The sequence below is a fragment of the Gastrolobium bilobum genome, unplaced genomic scaffold (assembly GCF_033153095.1).
Source record: "Gastrolobium bilobum isolate Gb01-03AN ecotype WA unplaced genomic scaffold, APGP_CSIRO_Gbil_v1 utg19495, whole genome shotgun sequence".
Lineage (NCBI taxonomy): Eukaryota > Viridiplantae > Streptophyta > Magnoliopsida > Fabales > Fabaceae > Gastrolobium > Gastrolobium bilobum.
The window spans coordinates 433,031-445,305 of record NW_026898451.1 but is presented as its reverse complement, the minus strand read 5'-3'; the positions used below and the strand labels follow the sequence as shown (position 1 = coordinate 445,305).

Below are 12,275 nucleotides of genomic sequence, written 5' to 3'. Positions count from 1 at the left end.
CGCAAGTGCGGTCATAAACTTTTTGATTTTAATTTTTTTTTTTTTTTTTGTAGATTGTTATTTGTCTCTTGATTCAATATATATATTAGGAGTAAATAATTTTTTAAGTCCCTAACAAAAAACATGATTCTCAATTTAGTCCTTTACAAAAAAAAATTAGTCTCGAGGTCCTTAAAAAATTTAAAGTAGATCAATTTAATTAAAATCGTGGTCCATCACAAATTCAAAAAAGACCTACACTAGTCCCACAGAAAGACCAAAGTGGGTCCATAGGGATCAGGTGACTAATTTTTTTTTTATAATGGACTAAAGTGAGGACCAAATTTTTTTTAGGGACCAAAAAGGATATTTATTCTTATATTAGTTAGCAACGTAACAACGTACGAAGATGATTAAAACAACGCAACAACGCACATTGATTAGAAAGAAAACATATTCTTCCTCCCTTGTCACGTACTCATTTCCACGTTCTCTTCATCCTTTGTTTCCTTTTTTATTTTTATAAAGAGAGATGATTGATTGTAGGTCTAACATTCTCAAATAAGTTAATATCTAGAGACGAGACCTTCACTGTGATTTTGTTTTACTTCTGTATAGGTAGTGTTAACTTTTTTATTCACCACTATAAAATAGAAGGGATAGGTTATTCTACTTACCATTTTTTTGCCTACCTCTACCTACCACCCTCCAACACCGTTAGATCAGAATCTTAACTAACATTTATCTTTTTCTCTCTTCTTGAGATTTTGATCTAACGGTATTGGAGAGTGGTAGGCAAAGGTAGGCAGAAAAATGTTAGGTAAAATAACATATCCCAAAATAGAATGATGATGTATGGATGTACTGGAGTATATTCTCATATTTGCTTTGAAGGATTGATAAGATTTAGGGGGAAAATAATTGGTCAAACTATTGTCTGCAACTTGTTATGGAAGCAACTAGATTATGAGCGGGTTCAAGCGTTGATTTAAACTTTTATATAAAAAAAAAAATTCTGGGGCGCTGCCCCCGAACCCCGCCACTGATTGTGCGGACATAAATTTTTTTTCCTGGGTCCGCCACTGTTTATATATATACATATTAATTTTGTGAATAATTATTTATACTTATGCAATTAAGCAAATGAATGGTCTTTTGATATTACCACATTTAACTTCAACTATAAAATGTTTGTTATAATATTAAACGTACTAACTCAAATATTTTTGAACTCTTCATCTAATATATATGGTACAACTACAGGAAAAAAATAGATACATAGTAATCTAGACGTAAGTATAAGAACTTTTTTTTTGTGTACATAAATACGAAAACCTATTATATGTTGATAGAAAATGTTGATAGTTAGAGGTGCAAAATGAGCTCGGCCCGGAGGGCCGGCCCACCCCGCATGCGAACATGTTTCCCCCTTTTATATCTACTGTCTAACAAACTCGTCTTTGTATGGTTAAGATAATTAGATTTACTGCTGTAAATATTTCAAAAACAAACATCTAAGTAAAATGAACAATCATATTGTGATAAATAAAAGTGCATCTAAATAAAATAAACAACCAGCACAACATTTAATTTTTTTTCTTCATGTATATTAATTGATTTCATTTTGTAGCAAATTTTGTGTACAGTTGAACAATAAGACGGGATCATATTGAATAATAATGCAAAGGAGAAGGTTCATTGGTGGTTGTATTTGAAGAATGAATTATTGAGTACATAACTATATTTGTTTTGCATAGCAATCAATGTCTCTGAGTTGCAGATTTGTTTGTGGTTGATATTTACACAAGTTCCGTGTGAATGTCGTAGCCTTTTAAAGTTCAAAAAATAGCACAAAATAGCCAGATAATTCTTTTTTATTTCACATAATTCTCAAGTAACAAGTTTGCTTTTTTATTTTTTGTTCCTTCATGTTTATACCTCCACCATAGTACAGTTCAGAGCTTGATAGCAAGATGAAGGTGATGATTATCCAACGACGGCAACAACGATTTCATTCTTTTCCCCCCAGGCATCGCACAGGTAATTCACTAGTATTTTATAAGGGAGAGGTTATACTAACTTTTTTTCTTACCACTTGTTACTACCAAGTCTTAACCGTTGATTTTCGTTAATCTAACGGTTATATTTATTAGAATTAATAATTAATTAATAAGTGTGACCCAATAAATTATAACCGTTAGATTGACGAAAATCAACGGTTAAGATTTGATAGCAATAAGTAGGAAGTATAACATTTTCTATTTTATAATTGAGTTCTTTGAGTACAAAGTGAAAATGTGAAGTAAGATTTGGATTTTTTAACAAGTTCGACTGACGAAAGCTTCGAAAATTTCTCTTCCTCCTTTCTTCCATATAAATTGAGTTGCATGCTTGTCTATGTGGTTCGAGCTTTATGGGTTGTATTAGTTAATATGTTAGCTTCCTTTGTATATTTGGACTTGCATGCATGAATTTATCTTGTAACTTTCAAAAGACGTGTTGTCATATGATTGAGACTACCTTTACTTCTTATGGTATGATTTTGGACAGGAAAAGAGGGCATGCGGGTTTGGTTGTGGAAACCTTCAAGTTCTGTGGAATTTTGCAATTTTGCAAAATTCATCATTTACTCGGATAGTTGATATCATTTACTCGAGTAAATGACAAAAAGAATGAGAATTTTTGTGACGGACGTTTTCCGTCGCAAATCAAAAGATGGAAAAGGGAGGTCGTAAAGGTCATCGTTGCATGCAACTTGGACTCCTTCTCTTGTTTGACGAAGCCCGCCTTGAGGAAGTAACTGATGAATGCTCTGTCATCCCCAATGAAAAACATCTGGAAGGAGTCGTGATTGGAGAGCTCGGAGTAGTGCGCCCAGAACTCCAATCAGAAGGATTCGAGCAATGACCTCGCCTAATTGGGTGCACTGCAGATCCCCTCCTACTATTGACACTGCGATAACCGCGAAGCAGCGCCACTTGCTTCTACTCCTTGATACAGTCTATGCCCCAAAGCCAAAACCTGACCCCGGCAAGCAGGCCTCTTACAAATGCAAACTTGTCTTCCTCCGCCTACCACCACGACCACACCCTCTTATACGAAACGCTCCACCTCTCCTAGTCATTATCAACAACACACAAGTGTTTGGAAAATGTTTGAGGAAGGACGTTATGAAATCACTTACCCAAAAATGCAAAGCTCACCCAGGAAGGCAGAGACGCTCAAACAGACTAAAAAGGAAACCAATGAAAACAGGCACCACAACACAAGCATCCAACACCACCTTCAAAGAGTAAATGTGAACAAAAAGAGGCTAAAACAAACAAACCAGTCCAGAAAGACAAAAAAAATGCAAAATGGAAAAGTGTATGGAGAATACCTATTCAAACGCAAGAAATGAATGGTGCGTATTGCTGAAAAAAGGTGAGGAACGATACAGTGTCTCCTGACCAAAAGCTTCGCAAGAGAAGTATAACACAAGCCCAGAAACCCGAATGCTAAGAAGTGCAGAGGAAATCAAAAAGAAACAAGAGTTTCGAAACCCAAAAGACAAATGGGAAATGGAGAATGAAGGAAAAATGAAAAAGATTATAAAAACAAAGGGCTTTGTTCTTCTCCTTTCATGGGAGAAGAATTTTTTTTGCAGCACACAATATTTTTTAACGGATCCCACCAAGAAAGCACGGACACTTGTAAAAACAGTAAGAGTCGGGTCCGACACGCTCGATCTCCGACACGGTGTCGGACACGCGGTTGACTTTTTCTGACACGTTGACCATTACGACACGCGAATTTGACCGTGTCGGACACGGTCAAATGGTATTTTCGTAATTTTTTGTTTTTTTTATTTTTTTATTTTGTTTTAATTTTTAAATTTTTTTTTTAAAAGTTAAAATATATTAATAAAGCTTCAACCTGATCATATTAATTTTGTCTTTTTTCTCCTTAAGTAGATAAGAGATCATCTCAGCATCATTGTTATCAATTCCTATCACGCTCTTGTGGGATCTATATTAACTTAAAAAATAAAAAAAAAATTATAAAAAAAAAAAAAACAATGTGTCTTTAGACAGGAGAATAGCCTTATGCAGTCGCAACACAAGCTATTCTCCCAAAAACAAAAGTGGGCAAACTAGGAGTCCAACTAACACATACCAAAAGTCGTAGGCGAGAGTTAATAAAATATATTTAGTTGTTACTCAATTTTCTTTTCTAAAAATAAAGGAGATTCTATTTATAATCTTTCATTTCTTATAACTTCTTATAATCACTTTTATTATTGTTAAATCAAAATTAATTTAATTTGAAAATTTTTATATTTATTATTCTTGTAGGGCATCTCATTTTTATTCTCTTGTTAATAAGAGAATACATGGGCTCACGGTTCAAGCCGGATATCGGACCAGCCTAATAATTGGGCCATCTCAATCACCGTCGGGTTATTGATCTCTAATCTCTATTTCATCCCGAATCATGGCTCACGGCAAAAGAAAATTTCATTGTAAGGGGGATGTAAACATTAATGCTTTGTATTATTCACTTCAAAAAGGGGTGCAAATATTACTTGTGCAATAATAATAAGAAAAAAATATATAAGAAAAATTGAGAAACACCCAAGTGTGTGTTTAGCATGAACTGTCGGACTTCACAATCGTGGGAATTATACACGTTACCACAAAAAATTGGCATTCCAATCTCCTCAAAATACAACAATTTGACCCCTGATGAGAGGCTTACTTACCCAAACTCAATTGAACGTTTAATCTACTTTAAAGTTACAACAGCTCAAAGAATGAATTAACTTGAAATGCAATTTACCTAAAAATTGACCATAAAATCTCCTTACTCAGTTGCTAACTACTAAAAAAGTCAGGTCCAGCCCGAGAAAGAAGCTCCTTGCCAGCATCCTTACCCATCTCAATCATATCTTCAACAGCATATGGACCAACCCTGGATGTCTCTAGCACTGCACAGAGGGAATTGCAGAAAAGCTTAAAGAATAGTTACTTGTGAAGGATTAAAAAGTAGATAAAACTCAAATTACATAACAAGATTTTTCATACCACGAGTTCCATCAGGGGAAGCAACTAATCCTCTAAACAAGCAATTACCGTCCTCATTTCTGGAAGCATACCCTGCAATAGGAGTGCGGCAAGACCCATCCAAAATCTGAAGGAAGGTCCTTTCACAGACAACTGCTAGTCTTGTTTCTTCATGATTCAACGAAGCAATGTATTCGGCCTGCAAAAACCAGTCAAACAAAAAAAAGTTGCAAATATGGAAAATCTAAAATGAGTAAAGAACAAAACAAGTATTGTAATATTCTCTCATTACGTCGAAATACTTCAGATCCTGAATGTAAAAAATGGTTTGAGTATGAATTTATTTCAGTTAGGTATTTAATGACACACATGTAACCACATATATATGATTTTACATGACATGATTAGCATCCCCATAACCACCCCCTTCTTCCCAAAAAAAAAAAGTAATAAAAAAGAAGAAGCAAGTCCCACAATATTTAAACACTCACCATTTTATCATCATTACTTCTACAGGCTATTCCAATAGCACCTTGGGCAACAGCTGGAAGCATATCTTCAATTGATAGGGTTGAAGTCACATTTTCTGTCATATTTAAGCGTTTGAGTCCAGCTAATGCCAATAGTGTAGCTTGGACAACCCCCTCATTGAGTTTTCTCAACCTTGACTGGACATTGCCACGGAAATTTTCCTGTACCTGAGAAATAAAAATCAAGAACAATTTATCAGCAGTCCAGAAAACCATAATTTCACAAATGAAGCAGCACGAGAACAGTTCAACAACATGGACAGAAAACGGAAATGCTTCAAGAAAGTCCATTGGAAATTGCAAGAGACTATAGCTTTCTCTGAAGACTGCACTTTTAAGAAGACACATGCCATACCCATAATCCTAGAGTAAGACTCACAAGGATGACATTGTCTATTACTTCACAGTCACAACCATAATCGTCAATCCATGTCAATAAGGTCACAACACCAGCATACTAACTATTGTCTGCTTAATGCAAGCGTCCACAAATGACTGCATTAAATGCTTTGATCACAATTGACGTCAACTATAAGAAAATATATTATGATAGGAAGCAATATCAGTCCCCATTACATGCTTTTAGAAGCATTTTAAAAATCTAATACATTTATTAGGTTTAAGCATATGATGAGAGCTTTAATGAACTCCCGCAATCAGCAAAGAAAATTTGAAATCTTATACAGAGGGCATCCATTTAAGTCATCTGCTAAAGCTAATTTAATAAAACATGTATAGGAAACAATAATTTTGTGGTTTCAGGTTGTTAGATGATAATGCGTAAGAAAGAATTCCAGCTTACATTTAGAGTTGGATATCTGTGGAGTATCTGTGACTTTCGTCTTAGTGAAGCAGTACCAACCACACTACCAGAGGGAAGATCGGCTAGAGAAGTTGCATTCAAGGATATAAATGCATCTCTGACATCCTCCCGCTGAAGGTTGCATGGTAGGATTGTTTTATCAGGTAAATAAGTAGGAACATCCTTCATTGAATGGACAGCAATGTCAATTTCACTGTTTAAAAGCGCCTCATCTATTTCTTTGGTGAACAAGCCCTTCCCACCTATATCTGCAAGTGGTTGTGTGAGTATTTTGTCCCCTGTTGTTTTTATTATTACAATCTGAATAGCCCCCTCTTCAGCTAGCTCCGAGTGCGATGCCATGAGTTTGTCTCTAGTCTCATATGCCTGAGCTAGAGCTAGTGGACTGCTCTACACATAAAAAAACATGCATAAATAACCCAAAATGGAAGTAGGAATCTGAGAATATCTGTTAACTCAAAAATGGAAGTATGGATAATCATCAAGCGAGTTATTATACTTGGGTAAGAAATAAATACAACATTTCATAGCACAAGAAATGACAGATTGCTTTCCCCCCCCCCCCCCCCCCGCAAATAATTACTTCTAGCCTAAATATCTCTCAAGCTTAAATGGGTATGAAGTCAACTCAAGTCTACCTTACCAACATCTATGAAGCACCGATATTCCGAATTTTTTTTCCAACGTATCCGATACGCGTATGGGAAACGTATCGGAAACGAATTGTATCGTATCGACGAATTAACGGTCGTATCAAGAATGTATCGGGAACGTATCGAAAATGCCGGAGTCGGTGCTTCATAGACCAAGATGACTAAAAAAATTGCATAGTTGTTTTCACCAATGAATGACATGGTATAACAATATTACAATCATCAAACGAACGGAGTTTGATCCCAATTTACAGAATTTTTAAAAAAAGTAATAAAGTCAAAAACGATACCATCAAACACTGGAGCCAGAGAAGGTGTACATGTATGATCTATCCTAATATGAGGAGAAACCGTTTGTAAATGACCAAGAGAAAACAATGTTAACACATTTATATAGTAACCCTTATGAACAAAATAGTGAAAACCTATATAACTCAGCAAGATGGGCAATCCCCTTTGAAATAAATGGTAAAAAAAATGGCAAAAATTTGTTAAAAAAAATAAGATAAGGGTGAGGCATCAGAGACAGAGGCGTAATGAGAAGATCCAGAAGCAGAAATAGGTAAAAAGAATACCTTCCTCTGGTACCAATTCTGATGAGAGCAACCTTAGTCTGTTGAGTGTGTTGCTCAACAGCAATGGAAGCCTTGGTGACCCCAACACGAGGAAGCTTTGCGGAGAAAGCTGAAGTTTTCAGAGATGGCAAAGCCAACGCTGACCCGGGAAGAGGAACCGACCCGGCACTGAAGAAATTAAGCCCATGGAGCGTCGATGCAGAGGAAGAAAGGGTATTCATATCAAAGATAAGAGCAATATACCCGAAAATGCTAATTGTTGAGACCAACCTCGAGTCTGATGATAGATATGCTGATATACATATAACATATCCAAGATAAAATTAATATTTCAATTCACATATTAATTGCCTATATATTACTGTCTTTTTTTTTCTTTTCTTTTTCTTTTCGAAGATAAAGACCAAAATAACGACGCACTAGGACAGAGGTAGGGACTGTTTTATATTACAGTTTTTAAAATTTTATTTTCAAGAATAGGGCTAACGAGAAAGTTAATAAAATATAAAGGAATTATATTTTATAACCTCTTTTTTATCGTTAAATCGAGATCAATTTAATTTTAAAAAAGTTATATTTATTATTCCTCTAGGGCATCTCATTTTTATTCTCTTTTTAATATAAAATAATACCTCATTTTTTTTTTTTGGTGAATTAATACCTCATTTTTTAAGTATACATTTGAGTTTTTTTTTTTTGGTAACAGAAAGTTTGAGTATTTAATGATAGGTTTTATTAGTCTCTTTTTACATAAGATACCTATCTTATGTTGTAGAGAGAAAATAGGTGGGTCCACCATTACAAGGGAAAAAAAAAAAGGTGAGGTGCGAAAATCGATGTGAGAGAATATGAGATAAGTTGTCTTATGTGAAAGGAGAGTAATATTTCCCTTTAATGATAGATAAAATAAATTTGAGCAGGATAAAATATTCTTACTACCAAATAATCTTATTATCATACTTAATCGTCGATTTTCGTCGATCAACGGTTATTATTTATTGAGAATTAATAATTAATTAATGAATTTTATTTGTGAAAATAATAACCATAAATTAACAAAAATTAACGGTTAAAATATCACAGTGACGTTGATAACAATATTATTTGGTAATAATTATCTTATGCCATTTGAGTGATGAAAAATAAAATAAAATAATCATATAAGGTAGTAAAATTTTAATTTTTTAAATAAACGAACTAATAAAATTAATAAATAGACTAGGGCTTGCCCTAGATAAACCTGGATGCATAAGAAGTGATAAATCACATAAAGGGTTCGCAAACACACACTCTCGGTGCTTGAAATAATATCACAACATCAGTGTTTGCTTCGACTTCGAGTGTGTTAGAGAGAGAGAGAGAGAGAGAGAAAGAAATGCAGGGAAGCGCAGCAGACGGCGAAGCGTTGGATTTCGAGCCTGAGGACGATGACTTGATGGACGAGGACGGCGCTGCTGACGCCGACGCTTCTCCCCCTCACCCCAAGCTCAAGTCCGCAATCACTGCCGGCGGCGCGTCTTCTCCACTCTCCGGCCCCAAGAAAACCAAGGGACGCGGATTCCGTCAGGACACCGATGGAAACCGTAACAGCCGACTCTCCGGCTCCGATTTCGACTCTCTTACCACCGAGGGTGGCCCTGGTCCTCAAAGATGTTAGTCCCCTTCACCTTTGCCAACTGGGATTAGGGTTTTGCATTTTACAATTTTTCAATTTATTTTTTATTTTTATATTTTTTGCTTTGCTGCAGCTGTTGAAGGATGGATTATTTTGGTCACGGGTGTGCATGAGGAAGCGCAAGAGGATGATTTGCAAACTGCATTTCGTGAATATGGAGAGATTAAGAACCTTCATTTGAACCTCGATCGTCGCACTGGTTATGTCAAAGTAAGTGATAAACCCTCTTTCCATTCCTAATAACCTTCCATTCCTAATAACTGTATTATTACTATTATATTCCTCCCAGTTGTAAGTGATTCATTGCATAACGCTTCTCGTTCTACACTTCTAGCCATTGCTTACTACATTGTCATAAACTGATAATTAGAAAGTTTGGAACTCAGGACTTAATTGCAATGCCTGTAATTGTAAAATGGCTTAAACTTTTCACTCTTCCTTTTCAAAAAGCACCAGATTCCCCCCCCCCCCCCCCCCCGCCGCACCCTAATTTTATACCTTGACAAATAAATATATGGTTGAACTACATGGTGCTCCTTCTCAAATTGGGTAATGAGAATGTTTGACCTACATGGTGCTACTTCTTTCTTTTTGAAAAAATAAATAAAATAAAAATCTGGAATTGTATTGTTGATGTCTTGTATTGCTGATTCACTATGATGATTCCATTTTTGTTGTTGTGATTTTACTTCATGTTGGGCTTTATGTTGCTTGTCATGACTCACGGCATGAATTTTGTTTCACTGCATGGTTAATTATCACAATTTTTTTCCAAATTAATGGTGCTGTGATTATAAATCAATACTGTCTTGATTTTGAAAGGATGTAAAGGAAGAAAGATAGAATTCTTCCTAACTATGTGTAGGTTATTGTTGTTCCTTTTCTGTTTTTGTTTACGATGGTATCTTTTACTCCTGTTTGCCCCTGTTCCTTCTTTCATCTCATCTTATTTTATTAAAAAATGATAATTCTCTTTTTTATAGACTATTTGTAAACAGGATTTATTCCTGTATGGGATTCTGCGATCTGTGCTTCTATATAGTATACACACAGAATCTATTGGTGTTTTAATATCACTTTCAGGAATGGCAAATTTTCTTTATTTTTTCCTGCAACAATGTTTAGCACATATTTCCATCAGCAAATAGATCACATGAAAATTTTGGTTTCTGTACTGATGAGTATTTTGATTTTAGGGTTATGCACTGATTGAATATGAGCGTGCTGAGGAAGCTCGGAATGCAATAGAGAATTTGAATGGATCTGAGCTTCTTACGCAAACCATCAATGTTGATTGGGCTTTCAGCAGTGGACCTATTAATGAGTCAATCAGAAGAAAGAATGCTAGGTATGTATCTTCACGTTTCATGGTTAAAATGTTTTGATTGGATAATTTGTTATTTTGCAACATTAAAATAAAGTTCCACGCAGTGTTGATCTGAGTTTTACTTACTTTATTTGGGTTAGTATTTCCCATTGTAGGATTTATTTTAGCCAATGCTAACTCCCTTCTTTGTAAAGCATATCTGACTCCTTTGTTGCTTGGGTTGAACAGAAATTAAAATGGATATTATATAAATTTCTTCTATCATTTATATTTTCCTGGACTGTACATGAGTGTAAAACATTTGCATTCCAATTTTCTACTTATTACACTCCTCTCTCCCCCCCCCCCCCCCCCTCTCTCTCTCTCTCTCTCTCTTTCAGTTGTGTTAAACAGATGCTAAATGCTAAGCCTCTTCCCTTATACAAATTACAAACACCCTGTTGTAAACTTCTAAATCTTTTAAAAACCACTGTGGTCAGAACTTCGACAGTTCGACTAACTGAAAGTTAATGATTCAGTTAAAATTTTCTTAAGACTTAATTGTCCAAATTTTGTCTGAGTTTAGCATTTGAATGTTTGGAACTTTGACATTTTGCAGACCACCTCGTGAACGGCGCTCCAGGAGCCCTCGGAGGAGATATTGACATGGTGTGTATTGATTACATGACTGTGTCATTGTGTGGACCCTTAAATGAGCGGCTTGGTTTCTATTGGTCAATTTGTGGAAGATTTTTCTTATACTTGTGCTCCCGTCAGGCAAAATACATATTGGTTGCTGAGGATTCTAATGTAATACATCCTTTGTTGAATGATATTAACTTTTTAGCTTAGTTTATTATGGTGTATGGTTTAACATACTGGTACTGCAGTGTAGTATCTTTTGTTCTTGCTTTTCTTGCATGTAATGGCCATTATGTTTGAGGAAGGAAGGATCGCCGTTGGATTTTATCTTGTTTGTGTTATGTGTGAAGGCTTAGTGTGCTTATGTTCTTTTAATGCATCAATCTTTTTTTTCTCAAATGTTGTTCTTTACCTCTCCATGCATTTAGATGGTATTGGTATTTGTTACGTGTAAAGGCCTGATAAAGGTGGAAAACCAACGTGGAAAACCAACGTTTCAATTAGGTAGCAACGGAGGATATTTGTTGTTTAATCGTAACGTAGCCTGTGATACCGACCTCTAATTTAACCAATCAGTGAATCAATCATCTCGTGCCCTTGTCAACTCATAGAAGTTGGTATTTTTTAATTGAATTTGACTTCATTTATGAATTTTATTTTGCCCGAAAATGGAAATTCCACTTTTTTGTAAGAAGAATTCTCTTCCATAGAGTGAAATTCGTCAGGAGAAAAAGTTCATATGAAAAAGGTTAGCTTAAGAATTTCCTCGCACTCTTAGATAAAACATGATTAGTATTCCTACTCATTTTATTTTATTTTTTTGCTTTAACCTCAGAATAAAAGCTAATAATGTTTCATTTTTAAAGCGATGATTAAAGTTTAAATTTCGGAAAAGATCATAGTTGACCGGGATTTCCAATTGTTACGGAATTTAATGATTGATTATAATAATAATTATAAGGATATATTAATCAAGACTGGAAAAATAAATAAATAAGAGCACATACTGTCTACCAAAAAAAATAATGCAAATAATTTATATATGTCGAA

At 35.0% G+C, this 12,275-nt stretch overlaps 2 protein-coding genes across 2 annotated transcripts; one reads left to right on the top strand and one right to left on the bottom strand.

Annotated features, from left to right (window-relative positions):
- Positions 1 to 4,597: 4,597 nt before the first annotated feature.
- LOC133316404 (porphobilinogen deaminase, chloroplastic-like) lies at positions 4,598 to 7,861 on the bottom strand. Its single transcript, XM_061518148.1, has 5 exons — positions 7,603 to 7,861; positions 6,354 to 6,759; positions 5,513 to 5,719; positions 5,043 to 5,220; positions 4,598 to 4,945 (listed from the first exon to the last, which is right to left on the bottom strand). Exons 1-5 carry the CDS (start codon positions 7,821 to 7,823, stop codon positions 4,833 to 4,835), a joined length of 1,125 nt encoding a protein of 374 aa, XP_061374132.1. The 5' UTR covers positions 7,824 to 7,861; the 3' UTR covers positions 4,598 to 4,832.
- Positions 7,862 to 8,859: 998 nt separating this feature from the next.
- On the top strand, positions 8,860 to 11,593 carry LOC133316422 (RNA-binding protein Y14). Its single transcript, XM_061518169.1, has 4 exons — positions 8,860 to 9,254; positions 9,351 to 9,487; positions 10,474 to 10,625; positions 11,203 to 11,593. The coding sequence occupies exons 1-4, from the start codon at positions 8,978 to 8,980 to the stop codon at positions 11,246 to 11,248; spliced, it is 612 nt and encodes a 203-aa protein (XP_061374153.1). The 5' UTR covers positions 8,860 to 8,977; the 3' UTR covers positions 11,249 to 11,593.
- The last annotated feature ends 682 nt before the right edge of the window (positions 11,594 to 12,275 follow it).